This window comes from Opisthocomus hoazin, chromosome 2 (assembly GCF_030867145.1).
Source record: "Opisthocomus hoazin isolate bOpiHoa1 chromosome 2, bOpiHoa1.hap1, whole genome shotgun sequence".
Taxonomy (NCBI): Eukaryota; Metazoa; Chordata; class Aves; order Opisthocomiformes; family Opisthocomidae; genus Opisthocomus; species Opisthocomus hoazin.
Window position 1 is genome coordinate 44,299,192 of NC_134415.1, and position 24,377 is coordinate 44,323,568.

Here is a 24,377-nt window from a genome sequence, read left to right on the forward strand (position 1 = left end):
CCACCGGTCCCTCCCCGAGAGAGCATTCGGACGTCAGAACTCCGGCCTGGCCCAGGCCGTGCCCTGGGAGCGCCGAGCACCGGCAGCAGACAGCTGCTCTCTCCGGAGGGAACGAAACGGGGACGCTTCCCCTCCCCGGCGAGGCGGGACCGCGGCTCTCAGCACAAAGGCAGCGCCGCCAGGAGCCCGCTGGCCGCCGCCGCCCCCCGCCCCGCCTCGGCCCGCTCACCCGGCGCGGGACGGAGGAGCCCAGGGGCGTGGCCAAGGCGCCGAACCGCGGCGGCCGCCCCCGCCCCGACCCCCGGCACTGCGCCCGCCGCAGCCCGGCCCCGCCCCTGCTCCGCCCCCGCATCGTGCCCGCCCCGACCCCCGGCACTGCGCCCGCTGCAGCCCGGCCCCGCCCCTGCTCCGCCTCCGCATCGTGCCCGCCCCGGCCCCAGCCCCGGCCCCGCCCCTCACCCAGCACTGCCCCGCCTCCGGCCTCGCACCGCCTCCGGCACCGCCCCCGCCCCTCCCAGCTCTCGCCTGCCACGCCCCAGGCACCGCCCCCCCCTCGGTCCCGGAACCGGCCCCGGCCTCGCTCCGCCCCCACATTGCCCCCGTCCCGCCTCTCTCCCAGCACTGCGCCTGCTCCGCCCCCGGCACCGCCCCCGGCACCCCGGCACCCCGGCACCGCCGGCAGAAGGGACACCCGAGAGGGGCAGCCGGCCCGGCTCAGGCCCGCCCGCAGCTCCCGGCACCCTCGGCCGCCAGCCCCGACGGCCGCCGGGCCCCCGCGGGGTACCCGGGGAGCGGCGGAGCGAGCTTTCCTCTCGCCGCCTGCGGAGTCCCCCGTGGCTGCGTGGGCCGCGGGAGAACGAGCCCGAGGGGGCTGCGGAGGCCGTGGCGGCCCTCCCGCCCCGTCACCTCGGTCAGGGGCAAAGCTCCGCTCGCCAGAGCACTCCATGGACACCCCCGAAACCCACTGCATCGAGCCTGGAATCTGCATCAGCTTCCGAGCAACCGCTCCGTTTCTGTGAGGACGTCATTTATTGAGCGCTCTCTGTTCCTCTGTCTCAGCAGAGCTCTCCCTCGCTGCTTTCGGGGGCGGCTCGGGGGCCTCGTCTCTCCTTCACCTTCTTCCGGGAACTCTGTTCCGTACAGTCCTGAGAAAGACTTTGAGACACTTCAAAAAGTTCTGTTAAACTTACTCCTCTTTCTGAAATTTAACCTACTGACCTATGACATTGATCTTGCTACACCTTCTCATTCTGATCTTACGCTGGGTCAGCTGGTGTTTAACCCAACCATGGCAAGGCCTACTCAGGGCACAGCTGAGAGCAGCATTCCACCCCCGTGTGGTTTCCTAACACACCTGTATTCACACGGCTGAGGCCATGTTCTAGTTCTATGATTTTATGCTGTCCTGTAGTCATAATCAAGCTTCTCTACAATCGCTCTCTCGCACCCTGCCTGCTGCACTCCCTTCCCGACACCGGCCGTCTGGGCAGACGCACCCTCGGCCTCTGCTTCCAGAGGGACACGGGCTCTGCCAAGGGCTCTGCTCCACACGGGAACGCAGGCCCCAGCCTCAGGCTGGGAACAGGGAAACGCTCTCCCTCGGCGAGGGAGCTCACCTAACAGACGCCATTCCAGGGTTCTGGATTTCCCCCAGCCCCTCTCCCCCCAGGCCAGACCTTCAGGCACGCGGGGGACGAGACCCGGGTGAGCGGCGCTGTCTGGCCGCGGCCAACAGATGGGTCTGGCTGGGTATTTCCACTGCCCGGCGCACCCCCTCCCCGACAGCCACACCAGACTCGGGCTGCAGCGTCGTGCAGAGCTCTGCCCGTCAGCGCGGCCACAGCAGCTTTTCACGAGAGCTTTCCTGCTGCTCACCTGGCTCTGCAGCTCAGCTCAGCGGTGACTGCAGCACACGGGAGACTCCTCCTGTGAAGAAAGTGCAAGGATTTCCTTTTGGTCTCCAGCCTGGCCGGGGCCACGCTCTCTATTCAACTTCTACAGGGCCTGTACTGGGGGGCTGCTGCCACGGGGACCGGCCGTTGTTCCTCTGCGTGGCCAGAGCCTCCTCCCACCACCTAAGATTCTGCTCCCACCTGTCTGGAAGCAGGCGTCCTGTGCTGGTCAGGGAGAGAAAATCCGCACGCGTCTGGCAGCGGCCGATCCCTGCAACACCTCTTCAGCCTCCTCCGCTCACGTTCCACCTGCGTGTTGGGTGGGAGAAAGGGTCACAGAAACCGGCCTCCAGACAAGGAGCAAAGGGGCCTCTGGACATCATGGCAAGGAGATGTCTGCTCAGAGCCTGTTAATTGCACCAGACAACGCTGGGGGCAAAAAGCACTTGGAGTAGACTATGGAAGAGAAAGAACAAGAGGAAACAGTTCCTGACCCAGCAGTGTCAAACGTGTGTGTGTGGGGGGACAACACTGGGGCAAGCAGGGCGGTACCGCAGCGAATGAGCATTTGCGAAGGCAAAGGGGTGCCAGAAGAGAGACAAAATATGAAAGCCTGTGTCCGCAGGGGGATGTGGGAGAGGGAAGGAAACGAGCAGAGGACTCCAAAGCGCTGTGTGTGGAAATGTGCTGTGCTCCAGGGGACCGCGAGGCTGTGCGGAGGCAGCGAAAGCCTGGTTCACCTGCTCAAGAGTCCTCCGGAGCTCAGCATTGAGTTGCTTCAGCTCCGTCTTCTCATCTTCCAGCCTTGCAACTGCTTCCTGCAGAACTTCCAGCCGCTGCAACAGGAGCCCCTTCTCCGAGAGCCACGACAGCTGCTCCCCTTCTGCAAGAGCCTGCTGGGTAGGCAGAGAGGGGATGATGTGAGCTGGTGCCACGTAAAGGCGAGAAGGGCCAGAACCAACACGTCGGGGAGAGTGACCCGACTCGGGAACGGACAGCCGCCACGTCCCTTCTTCTCCTCCTGGTCCACAGGCCAAAACAACACTCTCCCTTCTAGGGTCCCTCCTCCAGATCACCTTGGAGAAACCCAAACAAATTTGCCTTTGTGCTTTTTGGACTGCGGCACAAGGACATCCCCAGTGCCCAAGAAAGCCTTTAACCTGATCAGGCAATGGTACGAATTCCGTTATTTTTAACACACTGGAGAAGCTGTACCTCACAAACCTACACCTCTGAGAGCATCCTCTAAGCACCGTCCGTGTAGCTGCTGTTCAGCCACCGTTACACAATTCTGCTAAGTTTAGCACATTGGTTTGGTCAGCTGTGCCCTTTCCCTCCCGTGCCAAATCCCACCCACGCTGTGTTGGCTAAGCTTGCCGAGGTAGGAGAGAGCCAATGACCCACCCCCGCTTTTTGGACTTGATTTCAACAGCAAGCTCCGTAGTTCCTTCTGTAGTTCTGGGCCTGGCAGAAAACATTCCAGCAGGTGGATGGTCTCTGGCCGCAGCACACAGACAGGCGAGCCTGCTGGCAGCAGTCACAGCTTTTTGGCCAAGCAGGTCAACTATTTGTGGGAAAATACATTCCCATCTCTTGAAGGGAACATCATCAGACTCCTTTATAGACCTTTTCGTTGGCTGACGGTCAGTCACGCTGTCTACCTGACACTGGTCCGTGTCCCTCGCTGAAACCACACTCTGCGGGACGGCTGTTTCTTCCCTCCGAGTCCCGTGAGCCGTTTCACTCTTGCCAAGGGCAAGAGCCAGTGCTTGTGCCTTCTCTCTCCATTTGACTTCTCTGCTTTCAGTCTGCCTCAAAACAGCAACCATATGCTCCAGTTCTTTCCCCTTTGCTCTGCGCTCATCTTCCAGTTGTTGGGTTAGCTCCTTCTGCCTTTGCAAGGAACGGTCTCGCTCCTGGAGAACTCTCCTCTTCTCTGCTTCCTCTTCCTCCCAGTTCTGGAGTCTCCGGATTTGTTTCTGTAGGGTCTCATCTCCATCTTTCCATCGCAAAGCTGATGCTAACCGTTTCAGGAGCCCACTCTGCCTCCTTAGCTCTTGTTCTCTCTCTGTCAGAGTCTCCTCTAAATACCTGACTCTGCCTCTCTGGTACTCGATCTCTTCATCCTTCTTGGTCAGAGTCTGCTGGACATGCTGGAGATCTTCCCGAAGAGCCCTGATTTCCTCTTCTAGTTCTTGTTGCTCACCTTGAGGTTTGGTCTCTCGTTCCCTCTCATGAAGAGCTTCTTCCAGGAGCTTCTCTTGCTCTCTGGGGTGTCTAACCCCCTCTCCCTTCTCGGCTAGCCTAAGCTGGAGATTCTGCAAGGTCTTCAGTTCTTCTTCTTGCCGCTGGAGTTTTTGCATAAGAGTTTTGTTGTCTTTGTCTCTCTTCCTCACCTCTTCCTCAAGCAGATTCACTTGCTTCTGGCATGATGTTAGGGCTACTCTCATGCTTTCACCACGAAGCTGGAACATGTTCATTTGCTCTGGCTGCTTGAGGAACTCCAAATGGTTCTCCTTCGTTATTTGGCTCGCTTTGTCTGGATCCTGCTCTACTCTCTTGGCCTGCTTGCCTTCCAACTGCTTCTGCTCTCGAAGGTCCTGGACATGCTCTTGCAAAGACGCTATCTCTTGATCTCTAGCTTCTAGAGAAGATTCAGCGTATTCAAGCCTTTGCAGCATAGCTTTAGTCGGCATCGCTGCCTCCTCCTTTTGCTGTTGAAGCTTAGAGATAGCCTCCTCCAGAACCGCTATCTTCTTCTCTCTTTCCTTCAGAGTCCGTTTTGTTGCTTGGAGATGTCTTTGCTCAGCTTCATGCTTTTCCTCCTTTTCCTTGCATGCCTCACAGCGCTTTCTGAGGGATAAAATTTCTTGCTCTTTTTCCTTTAGCGCCGCTTGAAGATGATGCAGAATTTCCTTCTGCTGTTCAGAGTCTTGCTCTTGTTTTTGGAAGGTCTCAATCACTTCCTTCTGAGATTCAATCATGAAGTCCTTTTCTTTCAGTATTGCCATAGAGTATTCCAAGTCTTTCTGTAAAACATTCCGCTGTTCTTCTGTTTTCTCCTCATAGCTCCTTGCCTGTTGCTTTTGGAGGTCTATGAGTCTGTCCTTTTCTTTTAAGGTTTCTAGGGTCTGCTCCAGTTGGTGACGGACAGTCCTCACCTGCATGTGCATGACTTCTTCAGCTTCCTGGATTTGCTTTTGTTGTGACTCAAGCTCTTGATCTTTTTCAGACAAAGAAAGGGTCATCTTTGCTACTTTACCCTGAAGCTCTTGCAGGTCCCCCTCTTGCTCTTCCTTGTGCTGCTGCAAGAGTCTTAACTGCTCCCTTTGAGAATCACACTCCCGCTCTCTGTCCTTAAGAACTGCCCGCAAGTGTTCAAGGCTTGCCTGCAGAGATTTCACCTGTTCTCTCTCCATTTCCAGTTCTCTTTTCAGATGATCAAGATCCACCCGCAGATTTCTCACTTGTGATGCACCGTGTTGTTCCAGCATGATGATTTTCCCCTCCTGGAATTTGATCTCCTGGTCTCTCTCCTCCAGCACTTTGCTCATCTTGCTGACTGCAGTCCTCTCCATTTCTCGCTGCTGCTCCAGGGCTCGGATCTGTTCTTGCTGGGATCTGATCTCCCGCTCTCTCTCCTCCAGCACTTTGCTCATTTTGCTGACAGCAATCCTTTGTTCTTCTTGCTGCTTCTCCAGCTCCCGGATCTGTTCTTGCTGGGATTCCACCTTCTGTTTTTTCTCTCCTATGTCCTTAATAGCCTGATCGAGAGTAGTTTGACACGTTTCTTTCTGCTTTTCCAGCATTCTCATCTGGTCCTGGTCCAACTTCCTTTGTCCCTCCCACTCCAACAGGACAGCATTCAGACGAGGGACAGTCTCCTGCAGAGTTTTTGCCTGTGCTGCCTCTTTCTGGAGCATCTGGATTTTCTCCCACTGCGTTTCCACTTCCTCATTTTTGATTTTTAAGATAGACACCGTAGTCTGAAGTTCTTGTTCAAGGCAGTGATTCATCTCTGTTGCTGTATTTGCTCGGTTTTCGGAGGCTGTGACCGATTCCTGGAGAAGGTTTATCTCCCGTACCAGTTTTTCTTTCACTGCTTCCACTCTGTCCCGTTCATGCTGCAAAACAGCGAGAAAAAGATTCAATCATTCCATCTCAACAGGTTTGCTTTTCATACTAGATTTGACCTCCTGCTTCAGTGCCGGTCAAGGGCTGCCCCCTCTCTCCCTGCCTCTTGGGACGCTGTGGACCTTTCCTGTGCCACCCTTTAGGCTGCGTCTTCCCAGCTTCCTCAGCCCGTCCAATCTTCCTTGTTGCCCTTCTCTGAACCTCTCTGAGCTCTAGTGACTTCTTTTGGGGAGCATCCACCAGAACTGCAGCCAGGATAATCTGAGCCCTGGAGTAGCAGCAAGAAATGGAGACGACTGCAGTCAGCAAGATGAGCACAGTCCAGACTGAGCATGTGGCGTGACGATGTTCTCTCCATTAGCAAGGAAGGCAGGAGACAACAACCCCAGCATTTGATTTCCTGAGTTTGGGGTGGGTTTTTTGGACCTCTACTGTCTAGAGTTTTCACTGTACCATCCTCTAGAGCCCCACTTGTCCCCTCTTGAGGGAGTAAGGGTCAGATCACGGTCTGTCATCCTGTCTTCCACATCTGGACTAGTTTCCCCCATGCAGGCGTACCTATTTATCTGAATCAGTGCTTCTGTTTCCCAAATTTCTCTAGTTTTTCCCCACTGTCTGCTCTCAGACGGGCAATATTGAACAGCTTTCTATTCTCAGCAAACTTTGTCTTCTCAGCCCTTTTTGCGCATCCAGACCTTACCTGCCCATGCTCTCGCTGCTCTGCCACCTCCCGCCTGAGCTGCTCTAGCTGCTGGCAGGCTTCTGTTAGCTCTCCCCAAGTCTGCAGCAGCGTCTCTAATAAAGCATTCTTCTCACGCTCCTTTTCTAGCAGGACCTGCACAGGAACAAAGAGAAGACGCATTTAGACTTCCCATACAACCTCTGTGTGGCAAGACTCAAGGACTGACGGGCTCACACGTTCTCCAAGCACTACGCTGCTGCTGCTCTCCTAGGGCAGCATCTGCCCACCCCGAGGCACAGATTCCTAAGTGAGACTGGAAGTACAAACACGGTCCACCCGTGAGTGAACCTCCAACAAAGCTGTAGTCATCTAAGAGGAAAATGTGTGGCATCTCTCAAGGGTCTCTCTCGCCTTGCTGGTGAGGGTATCCCTTGTCTCCTGCTGTGGCCTGTTTGTCTTTTGATAGCGACTTTTGCATCTGCTGAGCAGCCCGGGACCCAGCCTTCTCCCACAGCTCTGTCCTTGCTGTGCAGGTGGCTTCCTTTGTCAGCTCGCTCACCAGGAGACACAGCGATGGTGCTCACGTTCTCTTCAGGCCTGCCACGTGCCTCCTGCCCTTCTTTAACCTACGCTCTGGTAGCCTCTCTCATTAGTGGCCCTGTCCCTCACGGCACAAAGCTCTCTGGATTTGTGCTCTCTGGATTTTTGGGTTGCTAAGGCACTGCTCCCATTTGCAGAGGGGCATCTGAGAGACACTTCTACCCAGATGGACAGTGTCCAGAGAGGCACTGCCGAGGAGGAGCCCAGAAGAGCAAAAACACCACACCAGCTCTCCTTTCACAGTCTTTACCTCTTGCTTGGCATTTTCGACTCGAGTTTTTTCCTCTTCTTGCTGAGCTCGCACGGCAGCAACTTCCTGCTTCATCTCAAACAGCTGCTTCTCGTGCTCCCTTTCTGTCTCTGCCTTCTCCTTTTCCCACTGCTCCAGCAGCTGCTGCAGCTCTGAACGGTGCCCTTCCCGCTCGCTTGCCTGAGGAGGGGAGGAAGAGACTTCACGATGGAGTCCCAGCCAGGCTGCTCAAACACATGTGAAGCTTCATCCCTCCCGCAAACCCCCACCTCAGCAGTGCCCAGTGATGCCTTTGTGCCCTCCGTAAGTCAGGTCCTACCAAGGAACTTAAAAGGAAGGTCAGCAGGTGGAAGAAAAGGAGACGTCACCTTCCCGTCTCTGATGGCCGCCTGTTTCCTAGCACCCCTCGCCTTGGGATTTCTCTCCATTCTCAGAGTCTCTGCCTGCAAAGCTCAGCTCCATCCTCATCAATTAAAAGCTGCAGACGGACTGCAGGGTGAGAAAGAGCCCAGTGCCCTGATGCCCCAGTCACAAGACAGGCCACGAACTGAAGTCCCAGGAACAAGGGGCCTGCTCCATACGCCTCAAGCCCAAAGATAACACCTCTGTCAACCCTGACAGGACAGAGAGAAAGGAACAAAGTTCCCGTGACTGCAGCTGGCAGGAATGCGAGGAGTCTGCTTCACGGCAGACGGGAGTCTGCTAGGATCCTACCCCTTTGCTGCCGTGCTTTGAGTGGGGACCACCCAACCTCCTGTTAAACTCGTCTTAGGCCCACACCAAGTCTGTGGCTGTATTTACTGTCCGAACACAGCCCGTGGGTCTTCACGGCCTGCAAGTACGAGCCGCTGGCTCTGCTGCCTGGCCTGGCAACGTGTGGCCTCTGGCAGGTGACTGCTGCCATTTCACCCGCTCAGGCTATTCTTCTTCTAAAGCCAGCCCACAAAGCTTGCTTGAAGAACTCAAAAGCACAGTGTTTCCTACCAGGTCTTGCAGGAGCTTGTTTATTGCCGCTTGATGATCAGTTTGCCGAAGGCTGAGGGCACTGTCATACTGCTGTCTTGTCCGCAAGAGCTGTTGTGCCGTGTTTTCCCGTTCCTGCCTCATGACAGATCTCTCTGCTTCCAGCTCACACTGAAGGCGTTTCACTTCCCCTGCAAACACAACCAATGCCGACATTCAGAGTCTACACAGACAGTGGTTCCGACTTTACTGACCTCAAGCCATTTGAATTTCGGTGTAGGAGGGATCTGTCTCCAGCCCCTTCACTCCTCAGAAGCACTGCAGACAGAGAGCTGTTTTTATACCACCTTGCCTAGGCAGGGGATCACCAGAAACAAAGCACGTGACGCTCTCACCTTGGATGGCCTCCTTGGCCTGTGTGACTGTGCCAAGCTGGATTTTCAGCTGAGACAGGTGCTGCTGAGCCTCAAACAGGCTGGATTCCAGGGTCTCCTTCACTGAGCTGCAAGTTGCAAATGCGGAGAGAAATGAGTTTCTTGCCCCTGACACCCACAGGGAGTTATTCCAGTAAGCAGTGGCTCAAGAGCCCCACCCCTGAGTACAGAAAATGGTTTGCATGGGAACTCATATATACAGAAAGCGCATTACTGCCACTGCAGATAGCAATGCAGGCCCCTTCGAGGGAATGCCCAGGCTTTCCTTCTCACCTAGCATAACACAGAAAGCCCAGGCAGACTTGACCTCAAGAGCCAAGTCCTAAATTGCTCTTGTCTGATCTACGACACACGGGTAGCTGTGCCCGCAAGGTCTGTGCCAGCAAGCAAATGCCCAGCCTCTGCTCACAGCCCGTATCTCATCAGCACTTCCACCTTGCTCTGCAGGGGGACAGAAGAAGAGCATTTCCCTGGCTGACTCGTGACTTTGTAACGCTGCTCGTATAGGTAGGGAATTTTCCAGACTCCCTGAATTTCAAAGGGACTAAAGAAATCCATCAGATGGTACAGTAAAGTCTCATGCTTGTAGCAGAGTCCGTAAGAAATCTGAACTCGATTTCAGCTGAACAAGGACTACCTGAAAGCAGAGACAGGCATCCTTCAGTTTAAACTGTCGGAAGTTCAAGAGAAAAAAGTGCTACTTTTCTTCAAGCGTTGGTAACTAAGTAGGCAGTAGCCCAAATGGCTTGTCACTCCTTAGAATGGAAGCTGTAGACCTGCAGGGGCAAACTGTTACATCCCCAGACTTCAAGCAACTGCTGCGTATGACACACGGGATTGTGGTACCAGGAGCTGCAGTTACCTCCCTGACCTCAGACAGCGTCTGTGCGCCAGGTTCCTACAACACACAGCACTGCCTCACTGCTACAGGGATGCCATCAGGATAACATCCTTCAGGATGTAAAGGGGCACCCGAGTGGAACAGCAATCAAATGCACAACCGCAGGATTTCACGACTTGCATGGACAATGGAGGATGTATCTTCCAGAAGGAGAACAAGCACCTATTTCTGATTACGCCAGTCTCTGGCAGGCCAAAGTAAATAGGCTCCATTTTAAGCATAAAGCAAAGTCGGGCTCTAAAACCAAACAGAAAAGACAGAGTTCCAAAGTGTGACAGCAAAAGGCTCTGGAGAACAACATCCCGCAAGAAGAGTTGCTACAGCCCAGTAAGTGACAAAACATAAATCAGCAGGATTAAATCAGAGAAGCTGGAGCTCAGAAGAAGGAGCAGCTCTCAAGAGACAGACTGAGTCAAAACGGTGTTTATCGGCCTCGCTAACAACCTACTCTGGAGCGGTAAAGCACAAAAGTCAAGAAGTACGACAAACAGTCTCTGAAACACCACTCGTACAGCTCCGCAACTTCAGGAGTCTTCTGAAAACACATCTAAGAGGAGGACAAACATCTCGACACGTTGAGTTGTTTCTTGGGGGTTTTCTGGAAAAGCAGAACTTGTCGCATTTGATCTCAGAAACCTGATACAGCAGAAGGACAGAATCTTGTTCCTTCCCCGTACAACATCACCACGACATCTGTCTCTAAAGAACATGTGCTAAGGAGTACAGGACCCCGACACCACTGATGGGCAAGAATTCCCAAAGACTGGCCAGAACTCAAAAGACGCTTCCCTGCGGCTGGGGTAACCAACTCTAGGTCCGGCACCACAGCTAACAAGAGTTAGCTTAGAAACAGAAGGCCCTCAAGATTTTCAGCGGGAGCCTCCAGCTTCACCCGAAATGGCAGTGTCCTACTCACAATGTCCGTACGTAACAGCCTTGAATTCTGAAGATCTTGTGTCAAACTACTTGATAAGGCAAGATCTATGTTCAAATGCACAGAACAAGAAGCGAAAGCCAGAGAGAAGCTTCAGGTTTCAGTACACGTCTGCACGGTTTAATTATTCCTCAATGCAGAGCCAAGGTACCAGATACTGAGGAATGATATTGCCTTGCTTTGGACTTCACACAGGAACGTGCAAGGGGGCATAAACACAAGCCCAAGGCTCAGGAGAGCTTTGTTAGCTTTAGCTGTCAGAAAAATAACATCCAAATCACGGTATACTGGGGTTTTTTTGCCCAAGATTCTTCCATTTTCTCTCCATGGTAGGTGAAAACCTGTGAAAAGCACTCAGGATGCCATAAATCCTCGTGTAACGATTACCACCTTATAATTACAGACATGAAATAACGTCCTGCCTAGGGTCTCCTCCCTGCCTTTACCTGGCCTCTGCCAGCTGCTCGGAAAGGCCTTGCCTGTCGCGCTCCATGGCTGCCAGTCGCAGCTGTAGGGCAGCCTTCTCCTGCACCAGCAACTCCTCCTCTTTGGATGCCTTGGCCAGTGCGTGCCCTTGGTGAGAGGACTCCTGGTGCAGCTGCTCCCGAGCACTGCTCGCTGACCCTTGCTGGCGGTAAACCTGAAAGCGGGACAAAATGCAGTTAGAGCCCTAGAGCCCTTTCTCCGGAGCTCTGTGCAGAGCCACCCAGTGCCGCTTCTCAGTCAGCTGGAGGAGAAAGAGCTCCTGGACTCTGTACAGTAGGTCATGGCAACAAGACTGTTTACTTGTCTGGCACAAGGAAGTTGTCTAATATACCTCGCTGGCATTCAAGCTTGAAGATTGACTGTGATTTTTCAGTTTTTTTCTTCAGTGTAACACCTCTGCTGGGTATTTGCTAAACATACCACCTACTCCAAAACTAAGACTGTCGAACAGACCACAGACCATCAGAAACAAACGCTTCTCCTCTCAAAGCTATCCCATAATACCCAAGATGGTACGTTATGAAACTGACACTGAAGTGATGGCAAACTCCCTTGTCTCCTGCAGTGATGCGATTCTCCCAAGCCCTTTTTCCACTGGACCAAAATCAGCTAGTCCAGAGGAAAGAGTCTTGTGGGATCAGCTGTTTCTCATCCTCTTCCTCAAGGCCTAAAGAGGCTCCAGCAAGTCAAAGCTGCCTGTAGGTCTTAAAATACAACTTCAACAACTGCAAGGTGTCATTCCCATTCTTAGCAGTACAAGACAGCACACTTTGACTTGGAGCTTTGTCCCGCTCTCTGGCCTTGAACAAATGGAGTTTTGAAAGTTGCAAGCTTCACCACAAAAAAAGCATAAATAGAAACATGCAGCCTCGTTTGTTTTTGCCTTGGAAAAAGGGTGAAGAGCTACGCTGTTTGCTTCTTTAGCCGCACGTGAGAGTAGGAGACCAACGTTGCCCCTGCCCTCTGCTACCAGAAACGGCGTCTGTGGTGGTCCTGCCCTCACAGCTCCCTCTCCCACAAGTGCTGCCTAGGAAGAAGGTGACCATACCTTTTCCAGTGCTGGGGCAAGCTGATGTTTCTCCTGCTTCAGCAGATCGCTCTGGAGGTGCAATTCCTCCAGTGTCTCTCTTGTGACTACCAGCTCGCTCTGGAAGGAGGAATGTTTTCCTTCAAGTGCAGCTAAGTCTTTCAGTCTATGAGAAGGGGAAAGATAAACAAGCTTTTCATGTAAAAACATTCTCATTTGCAAAACCAAGAGTAGAGAATCATAGACCCGTGAGGTTGAAAAAGACCTTTAGGATCATCAAGTCCAACTGTAAACCTAACACTGCCAAGTCCACCACTCACTCATGTCCCTGAGCACCACGTCTACACGTCTTTTAAACACCTCCAGGGATGGTGCCTCAACCACTTCCCTGGGCAGCCTGTTCCAACGCTTGATGACCCTTTCAGGGAAGAAATTTTTCCTAACATCCAACCTAAATGTCCCCTGGCGCAACTCAAGGCCATCTCCTCTCATCCTATCCCTTGTTACTTGGGAAAAGAGGCCAACACGCACCTCACTGCAACCTCCCTTCAGGTAGCTAACAGCTTCCTGCCCATTAGTTCTCCCTCTCCTCTTTCATACGCTGGATACAACACTGCCCAAAAGTTCTTCTCTGGCTAAGACAGACTTTTAAAGCCCACACTGCGATTCCCACAATTTCTTTGCCCTGCAGCAGAGAAATGATGAAAGAGCTTGCAGTCTCCTGGGGAGGGAGATGTGTATCAATTTCCAATCCAATAATCGTAGGATCAAAGGACCATTCACATTACTACGAGCAGTGACGCTGCAAAATGGCACTCTTGCCCCAGAGGCCTTCTGCGCTCACTCTTGCAAGGAAACATTAGCACAGGGGTGCTACTTTGCTTATGATGGTCCTGTGCAAATTTCTCCCAACTCCTTTAGCGCAGCCCTGGGGCTGCACAAGAGACAGAGCTCTCTTTGTGCTGGTCTCAAGTTCTCACCAAGAATCAGATAACCACAAAAACACTGTCGTGTGCAATCTCTTCTCCAGTCTTGTCTTACTCAGAAGAGCTTCCGTCAGCCAGACGGTTCTTTCTACCCGTTCTGTTGAAGGCAATGGTTTGACTACGGACAGAAACAAGGCTGTGGAGAACGGGTGTGTTTTACGTGCGGACACAGCCCATCTAGGAATCCAAGAAGCACCCACAAAAGAGAATGTTGGTAATAGCAAAGTCTAAAGCACGTTTACCTGTGCTGAAGCTCTGGCTTCTCCAGGTCCCCCGTGACTTGTAAGCACATCACTTCCCAAGTCTTCGGGCTTATGTCCTGCTCCACTTGCGGCTGTGCCTCTTCCTTCGGGACAGGTCTACGCGCAGTGACGGACTCCCAGAGCTGTGTGCCAGAGTTTAGGTGGGAGCAGCTTACAAGCAGAGATCCAGAAAGCCTCATTTGCTCTGCCTTCAGCTCGGACAAATCTCTGCAGAAGAATAAAGAACGAGCTAATGTTCACACCACTGTCTTTATCAGCTGACTCACTTTTGACCATGTAATTGCGCAACGGTAAAAGCTGGCAGGAAAGGTGACATCTTCGTTGGGGACGAACCATTCGTCTGACACTTTGGGATTGGGACACATCTCGATAGCTGAGCAATGGGTCTCTTTGATGGCTGAGGAATGAGTCTATGTTCTCCTCCGAGATGAGAAGAAATGTATGCAACAGCCAGAAGGCTTCAAGAATTAACCAGGAGGTCAGGCACACTCTACACATTTAGGAATGCTCAGAATCAAAGAAGGCAAATGGCTGACGGTAACCCAGAGTTTGAAGTTGACACCAGAGGAAGGTACTGTTACAGCCACGCTCTTTTTCATTTTATAGAAGGAAGCTGTGAGAAAGGAATCTCAGAGAGCCCAAGAACAAGAAAACAATCACAAAAAGGAGGTATCAAACTAAGCAAGATACATTGGATAAATGCAGTAACAGGGTAGAGAAGCCATTCTTTCTCTCAGCCATGTTGATACAGGAACAAGCAGATGCAAACTGAGCAGAATAAATGTAAGCTGGAAATGAGAAGGGTAAAAGAATTTAAAAAAAAAAATATATATATATATATATAGTCCTGGCTTCAGCTGGGATAGAGTTAATTTTCACAAGGAGCTGGCTGGGCTGACCCAAACAGCCAACCAAATGGGGTATTCTATACCATGCGATGTCATGCGCAGTATTTAAGTGGGGAGCTGGCTAAAGGAGGGGCTTTTGCTACTCAGGAGTGAGCTGAGCATTGGGTGGTGAGAACACTGCATGTTGTACATGCTTTTTATCAGCATTGTTGGTTGCTGTTTTCTCCTCCCTTTGCCATTCTGTTAAAGTGTTCTCATCCCAACCCAACCCAAAGTTTTTGCCTTTTTTCCTTCGGGTTCTCCTCCCCATGCCTCCGGGGAGGGGGGATGAGTGAGAGAGTAACTGCGTAGGTTCTTTGCTGCAAATTGAGGCAAACCCACAACATATATGTATATTCATGAACGATATTTCCATTGGGAGCGGTGGGAAAAGAAACCCAGTGACATTTAAGGCAGATCTTAATCACTCGACAAAACGGACCGCTCTGCACACGGCAGGCACAGCCTTAGTGAGTCTCTTCCCATGTGTCCACGTATGCCTGTGTCTGTGTTAATGTGCCCAGAGATCACCATAGCCAAGTTCATCTGTTCAGGGCCTCTGCACAGCTCACAGACTGAGCCCCTCAGGTTTATCTGAAACCAGCATCAAACAAAAGGATTCTGAAAATAGCCTAAAGCATGCTTAATGGCATTGCTTCAGACTACCCAAGGAGAAATCGGATCTTTAGCTGCAACGACCGCAACACCGAGGCTCAAAAAGCGGGTGGGAAGGGAAGCTACGTTTTTTTCTGCAAGAGATCCAGCCCTCACTTCTACTCACCGGTCAGTGGCAGTCTTCACTTCCAGGCAACGACGGCGCAAGGTTACCACCTGACGCCAGAGGCTGAGCAGACGGTTATGTTCACCCCTGACGTAGCTGTCATAAAGCTAAACATGCAAAGACAAAAAAAAAAAAGCCAATTCAGCCTTCGCTGTCGCTGTACAAGTCCTTCCGATAGGAGAGAGCACAACCACGATCACCAGGTCTCCTTCAGTAACAACTCCAACAGGGGCACCAAGCACTGCACAGGCCCCACAGAAGCACCCTCTGCAGACCTGCCGCCTGACTTCAAAGCAGGGGACCTCCACGCTTCTCCTGCAGGAGTGGCTATCAGCAAAGCAAACGGATCCCGATCCACCGTCTCGCCTTGCAGAGGCGTCCAGCACTCTCGGGGGAGGAAGACAAAACCAAGCCCCTCCAAGACCAGCGTCAGATTTCCTTGCAACAGGCTATTGGTGAGGGAGGCCTGTCTTGTTCTCCTGTTGGCTACTCTGAGTGGGAAAACACACAGACCTCTCTGGTCTCCACTGCTGTCGACGCAGATTTAGCAGCGCTTAAAAAGACGAGCGTTCATGTGTGACTGCCCTGCAGTGCCCAGAAACAGCAAGCACTCACCTTTAACACCCAGCAGCACGGTCACAGCAGGTGGGCATCTTCCCTCACCGAGATTTGCTGACACCCCTCCATCTCACACCCCTCTCTGCTGCTACTCAACACCGACACGTCCTCAACAGAGCCACAACTCGCACACGGCAAGCCCTCTATGCCAGAAATACAATGCATTCCCACTCCGCTCTGGCATCACTGCCGTAGCCTGTCCTTACCTCACGGTCAGTGCGCCACTCGCTCTCCTTCAGTTCCAGCTCCTTCTGGGCCCTCATCCAATCCGCCGCCAGCTTCCCAATGTCTTCTTGGAGGGCTGAGTTGACCATGTTCGCTTGATCGAGGTGCTCCTGCAGACGAGTGTTCGCTTCTGCCAGATCCTCACACCTTGGAACGGGAGAAGCAGCAAGGAGGTCGCTCAACAACTGCTACCCACAAGCAGCATCCCCGTGATTTTCCAATTCCTTCAACACTGACTTCTTGTCAAACTGAGAGGCAGCGAAAGTGCTTTCTAGGATTAAGTAAGACCACCCTGTCACAGCAAACCCATCTGCTTCTCCTTGCTTTGAGCCTTCCATTTCCATCTACAGTTTTGGTTCCCCCCTGCTCTTCAACTCTGAGGATGCCCACAACTAACGTCCTGCCTCCCCTTTGTGCTGCCTGATCACTGGATGCATCACCTTTCTCTGTCCTTGTCCTGGCCACCTCTCTTCCTCCACTCTCCTCTCTTGATTCTCAGCCCAAACAGGGGCTCTGCTGAGTAGCTCACCTACTGAATCGCGGAAGAATTTAGGCTGGAAAGGGACCTTTGCAGGTCACCCGGAGCAACCCCCCGCTCAAAACGGAGCCGTTCAGCGCACAACGCTGTTACTGCAGCCCAGAACAGACTGTGGGCCTTTCTCCTTCCAAAGAGGCTTGCCCAGCTGCTTCCCTTGGGGAGGCCGGGCAGCGCTGACAGGTTTCCCCTCGCTTCCATGAGTGTCCAGGACACCCAGTGTGAGGTAACGCAGCTTCCTTTTACCTTTGATGCTCCTCTTCCAGCTGAAGCAGCGCATTCTCCAGGCTGTGCTCACCTCTGGCTTCCCACCTGCCTGGAAGGGATCCCTGGAGAAGAAAGGAAACGTTTTGTCAAGTTCTTGTGTTCCCTTCACTGTCACGACCACGGAGAGCAAGGGAGGGGACGGGGATTACTCGGTGGGAGTAGCTCTCCTCGGTCTCCCACTGCTGCACTCCCGCAGCTCATGACCGCGAGTGCTCCCGCAGACCTGAAGCCTGGGAGTCCTCTCCTGCCCTCCGTCTCCTAGGTTTGCTTTAGCCGCGCACTCACCGCTCCCGCCGCCAGCTGCCGCTCCCGCTCCCGGCACCGAGCCCGGTACTGCCACACCTGGACGGACACGCAGAGTGACGACGAGCGGACGCAGCGCCGGGATCCCCGCCGGGCCCCGACCCCCCGCCCCGCACCTTGGCCTGCAGCTGCCGCACCAGCCCCGCCTGCCGGCGCCGCGCCTCCTGCGAGCTCTGCAGCCGGCGCCGCAGGGAGGCCGGGCTCCGCGTCGCCATGGCCCCGCCGCGGCCGGGCTCCGCCGCCCGACGGGCCCCGCTCGCCGGCGGGGGTCCGCTCCGCGGGCGGCCGCGGGGTCGGGAGAGCCGGGCTGGCCCGGGGCCGCTCCGCGGCGGCGGCTCCCTCCTCGCTGCCGGCCGACGGCGCCGCGGCCCGGGCTGCGGAGCTGCCGCGGGGGAGAGGCCGCCCCGGCACCGCTGGCTCCGGCGGGTGCTGCCCGGAGACCGTTATGGAACGGCGAGCGCGAGGGCGACGCGGGCTCGCGCCGGGGCCTGGGCGGGAAGGGGCGCGCGGAGGGCGGGCCCAGCCCCGCCGGGGGGGGGCGGTTTCAGGTGGCCCCGGCGGTTCCCAGACGGGCCGAGGAAACGTCTGCGGGGCTCTGGGCGGGCGCGTCCTGGCGCCAGGGAAGGGTCGGGCTGGGGGCGAGGGAAGAGCTCGGGGCCGAGGGGGCTGTGAGGCGCTGGGGCGGGCTGCCCGGGGAAGCGGCCGAGGCACCGTCCCTGGGGCGTTTCGGAGACGTGAGGACGCGGAGCTGGGGGACGCGGTTGGGTGGTGGCATGGACAGCGTCGTGCTGATGGCTGGGCTCGGTGGTCCTGAAGGTCTCCTCCGACCGAAGCGACTCTGTGGTTCTGTGATCCCATGGTGCTTCCCTCGCCGGCTCTCTTGGCCAGACACGGACTATTGCTTAAAACTTCCGTCAGGGGTGGGCGTCCGTCACACGGCAGGGGCTCTCTGGGTGTCTTTGGATATCGGACGGTAAAATGGCAAGTGTCCACGGACCATGTCCGGTCGACCTGAGTACAGTGATGTAGGTGGACAGCCACGCCCATTAAGCCAGAGCAGAGCAGGAGTCATCTCACCACGAGCGAAGGAGAGAGCGGGAGATCTCGCTTGCCGCGTAGGCAAGGTTAAGGCACCGTTAACGATTCATCTGACCCGCTGACGGGCAGCACCCCCATCTTCCTCCTCTGCTTGGGTGGGACACTGTCCCGCGGGGAGGTCTCCTGCGCCTCGGGGGTGCCGGCTGGCGTGGGGCACTTGGCCTGCTTGCTGCCCACCTTGCCCGCCCTGGGCACCACGCGGCAGGAGACGATGCCCAGCGGCAGCGTCAGGCGGGTCAGAGCCACCCGGGGCTGCCCCCGCAGAGCCTCCTCCAGCGGGGAGGATATCCCATGATATCCTCCTAGGGAAGCTGAGGAAGTGTGGGCTGGATGAGTGGTCGGTGAAGTGGATAGAGAACTGGCTGAATGGCAGAACTCAGAGGGTTGTCATCAGCGGCGCTGAGTCTAGTTGGAGGCTGGTAACTAGTGGTGTCCCCCAGGGGTCAGTACTGGGCCCAGTCTTGTTTAACTTCTTCATCGACGACCTGGATGAAGAGTTAGAATGTACCCTCAGCAAGTTTGCTGATGACACCAAACTGGGAGGTGTGGTAGATACACCAGAAGGCTGTGCTGCCATTCAGCGTGACCTGGATAGGCTGGAAAGCTGGGCAGAGAGGAACCTGATGAGGTTCAACAAAGCCAAATGCAGGGTCCTGCACCTGGGGAGGAACAACCTCATGCACCAGTACAGGCTTGGGGTGGACCTGCTGGAGAGCAGCTCTGCGGAGAGGGATCTGAGTGTCGTGGTGGACGACAAGTTAACCATGAGCCAGCAGTGTGCCCTGGCTGCCAAGAAAGCCAATGGAATCCTGGGGTGCATCAAGAAGAGTGTGGCCAGCAGGACGAGGGAGGTTCTCCTTCCCATCTACATTGCCCTGGTGAGGCCTCATCTGGAGTACTGTGTCCAGTTCTGGGCTCCCCAGTTCAAGAAAGATGAAGAGCTACTGGAGAGAGTCCAGTGGAGGGCTACAAGGATGATGAGGGGACTGGAACATCTCTCCTACGAGGAGAGGCTGAGGGAGCTGGGCTTGTTCAGCCTGAAGAAGAGAAGGCTGTGAGGGGACCTTATAAATGCTTATAAATATCTGAAGGGTGGGTGTCAGGAGGATGGGGCCAAGCTCTTTTCAGTGGTGCCCAGTGACAGGACAAGGGGCAATGGGCACAAACTGAGGCACAGGAAGTTCCGTCTGAATATGAGGAAGAACTTCTTCCCTCTGAGGGTGACGGAGCACTGGAACAGGCTGCCCAGGGAGGTTGTGGAGTCTCCTTCTCTGGAGATATTCAAGACCCGCCTGGACAAGGTCCTGTGCAGCCTGCTGTAGGTGACCCTGCTTCGGCAGGAGGGTTGGACTAGATGACCCACAGAGGTCCCTTCCAACCCCTACTATTCTGTGATTCTGTGATTCTGTGGGTCAGCTGTGCGGGGCCGATGGCGACGAGGGGCAGCCGCGGGGCTCGGCAGAGCACTCTGCCGAGGACCCTCCAGGGCACTCTCCGGGGGACCCTCTGGACGACCCCTCACGAGACTCCTCTCCGCAGGAGACTCCACGGGACCCTCGGGCAGCCCGGTGGGGAGGACCGCTGCCCCCCGGCCCTGCTCCTGCTCGGGGTCCGGCCAGGGGGACATCGCCACCCCTGAGAATGGGTCGGCGTCCCCCAGCATTGCCCCCGCTGCTCGGCCCTCGAAGTGATCACCTTCCGCCCCGTGCTCGCAGAGGTCAGGGGGCTGGTTGAGGAAGGCGCTCAAGTAGGGGTTGTGGGGCGCGCTGGGGACATCGGGGACAGTGTCCATGCTGTCCATGGTGTCGAGCCAGGCGAGCGCGTCAGAGATGTCCGTGGTGAATGTCTGCTCGTCCGGAAACTGCAGGTTGTCCCCTGCCCGCTCGGGAAAGGCCTCGGCGAAGGTGTCCGGCCCCAGGTCGGGCAGCTCCAGGGACTTCTCCGTGCCTGCCGAGATGGCCACCCCTGCTGAAACAGCAACCCCAACCGCCCGGCCCCGGGGCAATGCGAGCTTTCCTGGGCACGGGACGCCCGCCTGCAGGCTCTGCCACCCCCTCCACACTCACCATGTTCCGTCAGCTGGCCGGGGCGACCAGGGTGGCCCGGTGGGGGCTGGTGCCAGGGATGCTGTCCTCGATGGCCACCGCGTCGTTGCCCGAGGCCTCCAGCGGCTCCCAGGTGCTGCTGGGCAGGGTGTCGAGCACAGGGAGGCTTGCACCCAGTGCTGAGCCATGGAGTACCGGCGCTCCCCGCGGGCCACGGCCCATGGCCCCAGCTCCAGGCCTGGGGTCTGTTTCTGTGGTTTTTATCTCATGCCTTTTCTAGCAGACAGTGTGGTTCAGTTTGGCTGTTGGAAGGACCAGTGACTTTGCTGAACAGAAGCAAGTCTTTCACTACCTTCATTTCTAACAAACATATTTTGAGAGCACCAAGAAATTATTAACATCATACAATGACAGAAATGCATCTTACTGCATGTGGGAGAGGAATTCCTCTTTAAAGGAAAATTTACTGAGAAGAAAAATACGTTGTGTGAAAGATGCTGCTGTCCTTTTTGCAGACAGTAACGTTATCGGCTTATTCATTTACTGGCTACAAATAGTCATCTGACCGCAGTCGTGTTTCTTTTCCATTCCCCAGATACATTTTAATGTGCTTAATGTAGATGTGTACACATTTTTGTATAAAAGCTGTTGCTGAGGCTTCCCAAAGGACCAGTTAAAGTGTATTGGTCTCCAGTCCCAGCCACTGCAAACCCTGTCGAGTGTAATGGACTAGTTCGGCCACGCTGCTGTTCAATGCCAGAGCGCACGTCGCTGTGCTGAGTTCAGCAAAAAACTCTGGAAAAAGAGGAGGCAGAGCGAAAACATTTGGTTGGTTTCACACAGCAGGCACGTTTGACAGGCGAGGGGGCTGCCAGGAGCAACAACAGCGTCACGCTGTCCGTCGGCAAGTCCCGTTAAACACATTGTCGACGCAGAGAGCCCAGCGCTATCGGAAGGCCGGGAAGCGTAACAAGCACACGAGGCAGGGCACGTGAGAGCAGAACGCACTCACACACGCGTACACGCACTGAACCGGCTCCCCAAGCGCTGGCTTTAAAAGGACGTCGAGACTCCCTGGTAGGTGGGCAAAAGTTTGGGTGTTCACAGCCCAGTCCCCGCCGCAGGCTTCCCCCAGACTTGAAGCAAGCCAAATTCGAGTGTCTTCCTGAGCGATGCCCAGAAATGGGACTGGTGCCTTTCCATCATCCATCCTCAGACCTTGGAGACATCATGATTTCTCAGCTGAACAGGTTTAAAAATTTGTACAGCTTGCCAGGCCTACGTGAGTATTTACTGTTCCACCGCACAGATCCACTCCCTTGGGAGTATTGACTACCCCAGCCATCATTCCCCTACATGACAACGGCAACACAGAGCAGGTTTTGAATTCGGCCTTGGCTGAAGCAAGCTTGTGCTCAGGCTGCCCTCCCACAGGTTTCCCTCCAAGACTCCTTCCTCTGGCTTAGCAGCAGCATCCACCACTCCTTCTGTGTGACAGTCTCTTACCAGCCTTGTGAGGACAGAATCCGAAACACTACACGTGTATTGCTGCCGCGAGCACAGATTTGCTCAGAGGACAGCCAACCACTGGAGGTTCTTTATTCAAAGGGGACTTGCAAAGCCGTTTGAATTTCAGCACCTGCCTCATTAGCGTGAGTGTTTTTACAGCCTTCCAACAGCTGAGCCAGGCACACGGTGCTTATTCTCTTTTGCAAGTTTGCCAACAGATCGTGGCAATATATCCCTTTGCCCACAATAGCTCACAAAACTTTGTGTTTTGTGAAAAATGTCACTGCAAATGCCACATGGGATGGCAGGTTACAGACTGAACTGCACATACTCTAGGGCTTTTGCTTATTCACCACTGCTTGTACCACAGAACAATACATTTTTTAACAACAAAACGGTAAAATAGACAAGTAGCAGCAACTTTAGGAAATGCTGCTGGCAAGTACTGGTCACGTGCCCAGCAAGGACTTGAGTTCAAATGCTGCTCAGCTTCTCTGTTACGCAGAGCAGCCGGCTTCACTGTTCGCAAGGCAAAAATACCTGGAAGTTTGACAATCTAACTAAACCACAAGGCTACAGGCCACAAAGCTGTTCTTAAAGAAGGTGAACCAACTCAGAAAAGCTAAGCGCCCCAAAGGGAAAAACAAACAGCAAAAAACCTCCTCTGCTTCCTGTCTTACCATGAAGCAAGGTGGCAGCTTTCCTGCACTTGATACCCTCATTCCTTAGCTCTTCGACATTTGAGGATGCCAAGACAACCTTTTAATTGGAACACTCATCAATATATCACCATCAAGTATCTCTGCCAATATGCCCTAGCTGTCTATTTCAACATATCTCATGCTTTGAGCTTTAGGTCTGGCGTTTGCTACACCGAGTGTTCAGATTTAAGCAAGTACATACACAGAACGACAACACATAAGGCAGAAAAGCCAGAGGGCACAAACTTACCCTAATTCTCCCTGGCCAGTGCATCAGCCTGTTCCCACAGAGCACATGCAGAGAGGATACCAGCAGTGATGTTGACACAGGAAGAGGTGATACTTGGGATATTATAGGGGATGGTGTTCCCACCACAGCTGTTAGCAATACGTCCCGGCTGAGATCTCACAGAACCGGCAGGAGAGGGCTTTGGGGAAGACATGCCCGTGGGTCTGCAGGAGAAAGAAACACCGTCACGAACGTTTAACGTCAAAGTCTTGCCGCCAGACGATCTTATGGCAGGAGCTCTCTGCTATCATCCAGGCCTGCAGTGTGGAGTGGAGTGTGGAAAACTGAGATGTGTTCAGCTGCGTAACAAGTAATTGCCCTTTGAGTGCCAGGCCAAGGTTTTTGAAGTGATTTGCAACTCTAAGAACTTCTCTTGACAATAGAAATTGCGGCACCAGACATCAGAAAGGGCCACCAATCCACCTTCCAAAATCTACACCTACTTGTGGAAACTTTCACCAGATCAGCATAGCGCTTTTTCCTCATGACTTACAGTTCAGGCATGATGAAGCTCCCCGCCTACAGAAGCTGGAGCTTTCTGACAGCGGGTCAAAGCAGCCAGTTCAGCCTACACAAACTCATTTAGAGCTCTAGGGAACCTAAATGCGGGCAGCTGCCTGCCTTCCAGGCACAGGCAGGCTTCATCACATCACTTGACCTCCTCCACCTCAACCAACCTAATTTTAGTCACTGGTATGAGAGGGCTTCCACCACGCTCGCAGGAGACCATTTACTTCCCAATAAACTATCCTCTGCAAGGTGGCAGAAAAATCACTGGAATTACAGCATCGCTATTACAGACCAAACAACCCTCTCGCCAACGCAGAGTTTAGCAGGGGCAGACGGGGAGCCGGGTAGCTGTGTGCCAAATGCAATTACCACGGCACACAGAAAAACTCTTCCTTACTCATTGTCATTAAAACACAGGCCCAGTCTGCTGGGCGTCGGTTCAAACTGTTGTGTGACAGCTTCCCTTCTACTTTTGCTGCCACACACACAGCAACACTGCTGCAGATAGACAGAAAGGACAAAATGCTCAGTAACTCACCAGTTAGAAGAATGAGTTTCTTTTTCTTAATTGGTGACTGAGCTAAAGAGACAAATATTGAAGTATCACCTCAAAGTTATGCTACCACAGGGTGAAGGCATAATCCTAGTGGGCAGCGGCCAGGGAGATGGGGATGGTATCCCATTAAGTCTCAATGGATCGCTAACAGAACAAAGATGGCACCGACAGGGGCTCTGAAACAGCACAGTGACAATACCATTCTTGCTCCTCTGACCTGCTTCTCTAGTGGAAAACTACTTTGCTGGGGACATGGTAACTCTGGACCTCGTAACAAAAGAAAAAAACCCTTTCCAAGGAGAAAAGACAGGAAAGAGAGAGCAGAAACATATTCACGCCCCCTAACAGTATGATTTCAGGTGGCAAGAAAGAGCAAGTGGTGAGGCACTCTCAAACGCAGCTTGCACTCAAATACTCCAGCTACTGTTTTCACTCACACCCTTAGAGACTCATTACAACGTATGTATTTTTAAATCTTACCTTGCAACGCATGGAGAAGGT

The 24,377-nt window shown here is 54.1% G+C and overlaps 1 protein-coding gene across 3 annotated transcripts; it reads right to left on the minus strand.

Annotated features, from left to right (window-relative positions):
• Positions 1–1,026: 1,026 nt before the first annotated feature.
• On the minus strand, positions 1,027–24,377 carry LOC142360520 (uncharacterized). 3 transcript variants are annotated; one of them, XM_075413452.1, is made up of 18 exons: positions 24,357–24,377; positions 22,772–22,974; positions 17,151–17,207; positions 16,845–16,927; positions 16,045–16,210; positions 15,221–15,327; positions 13,532–13,759; positions 12,325–12,469; positions 11,237–11,430; positions 8,917–9,023; positions 8,543–8,712; positions 7,559–7,738; positions 6,727–6,861; positions 3,554–6,016; positions 2,633–2,788; positions 2,094–2,201; positions 1,876–1,926; positions 1,027–1,145 (listed from the first exon to the last, which is right to left on the minus strand). In XM_075413452.1, exons 2-17 carry the CDS (start codon positions 22,793–22,795, stop codon positions 1,894–1,896), a joined length of 4,356 nt encoding a protein of 1,451 aa, XP_075269567.1. In that variant the 5' UTR covers positions 22,796–22,974; positions 24,357–24,377; the 3' UTR covers positions 1,027–1,145; positions 1,876–1,893. The 3 variants fall into 3 exon arrangements, with proteins under 3 accessions (XP_075269567.1, XP_075269568.1, XP_075269569.1); XM_075413453.1 differs by having other exon boundaries at positions 1,027–1,155; XM_075413454.1 differs by having other exon boundaries at positions 1,027–1,165.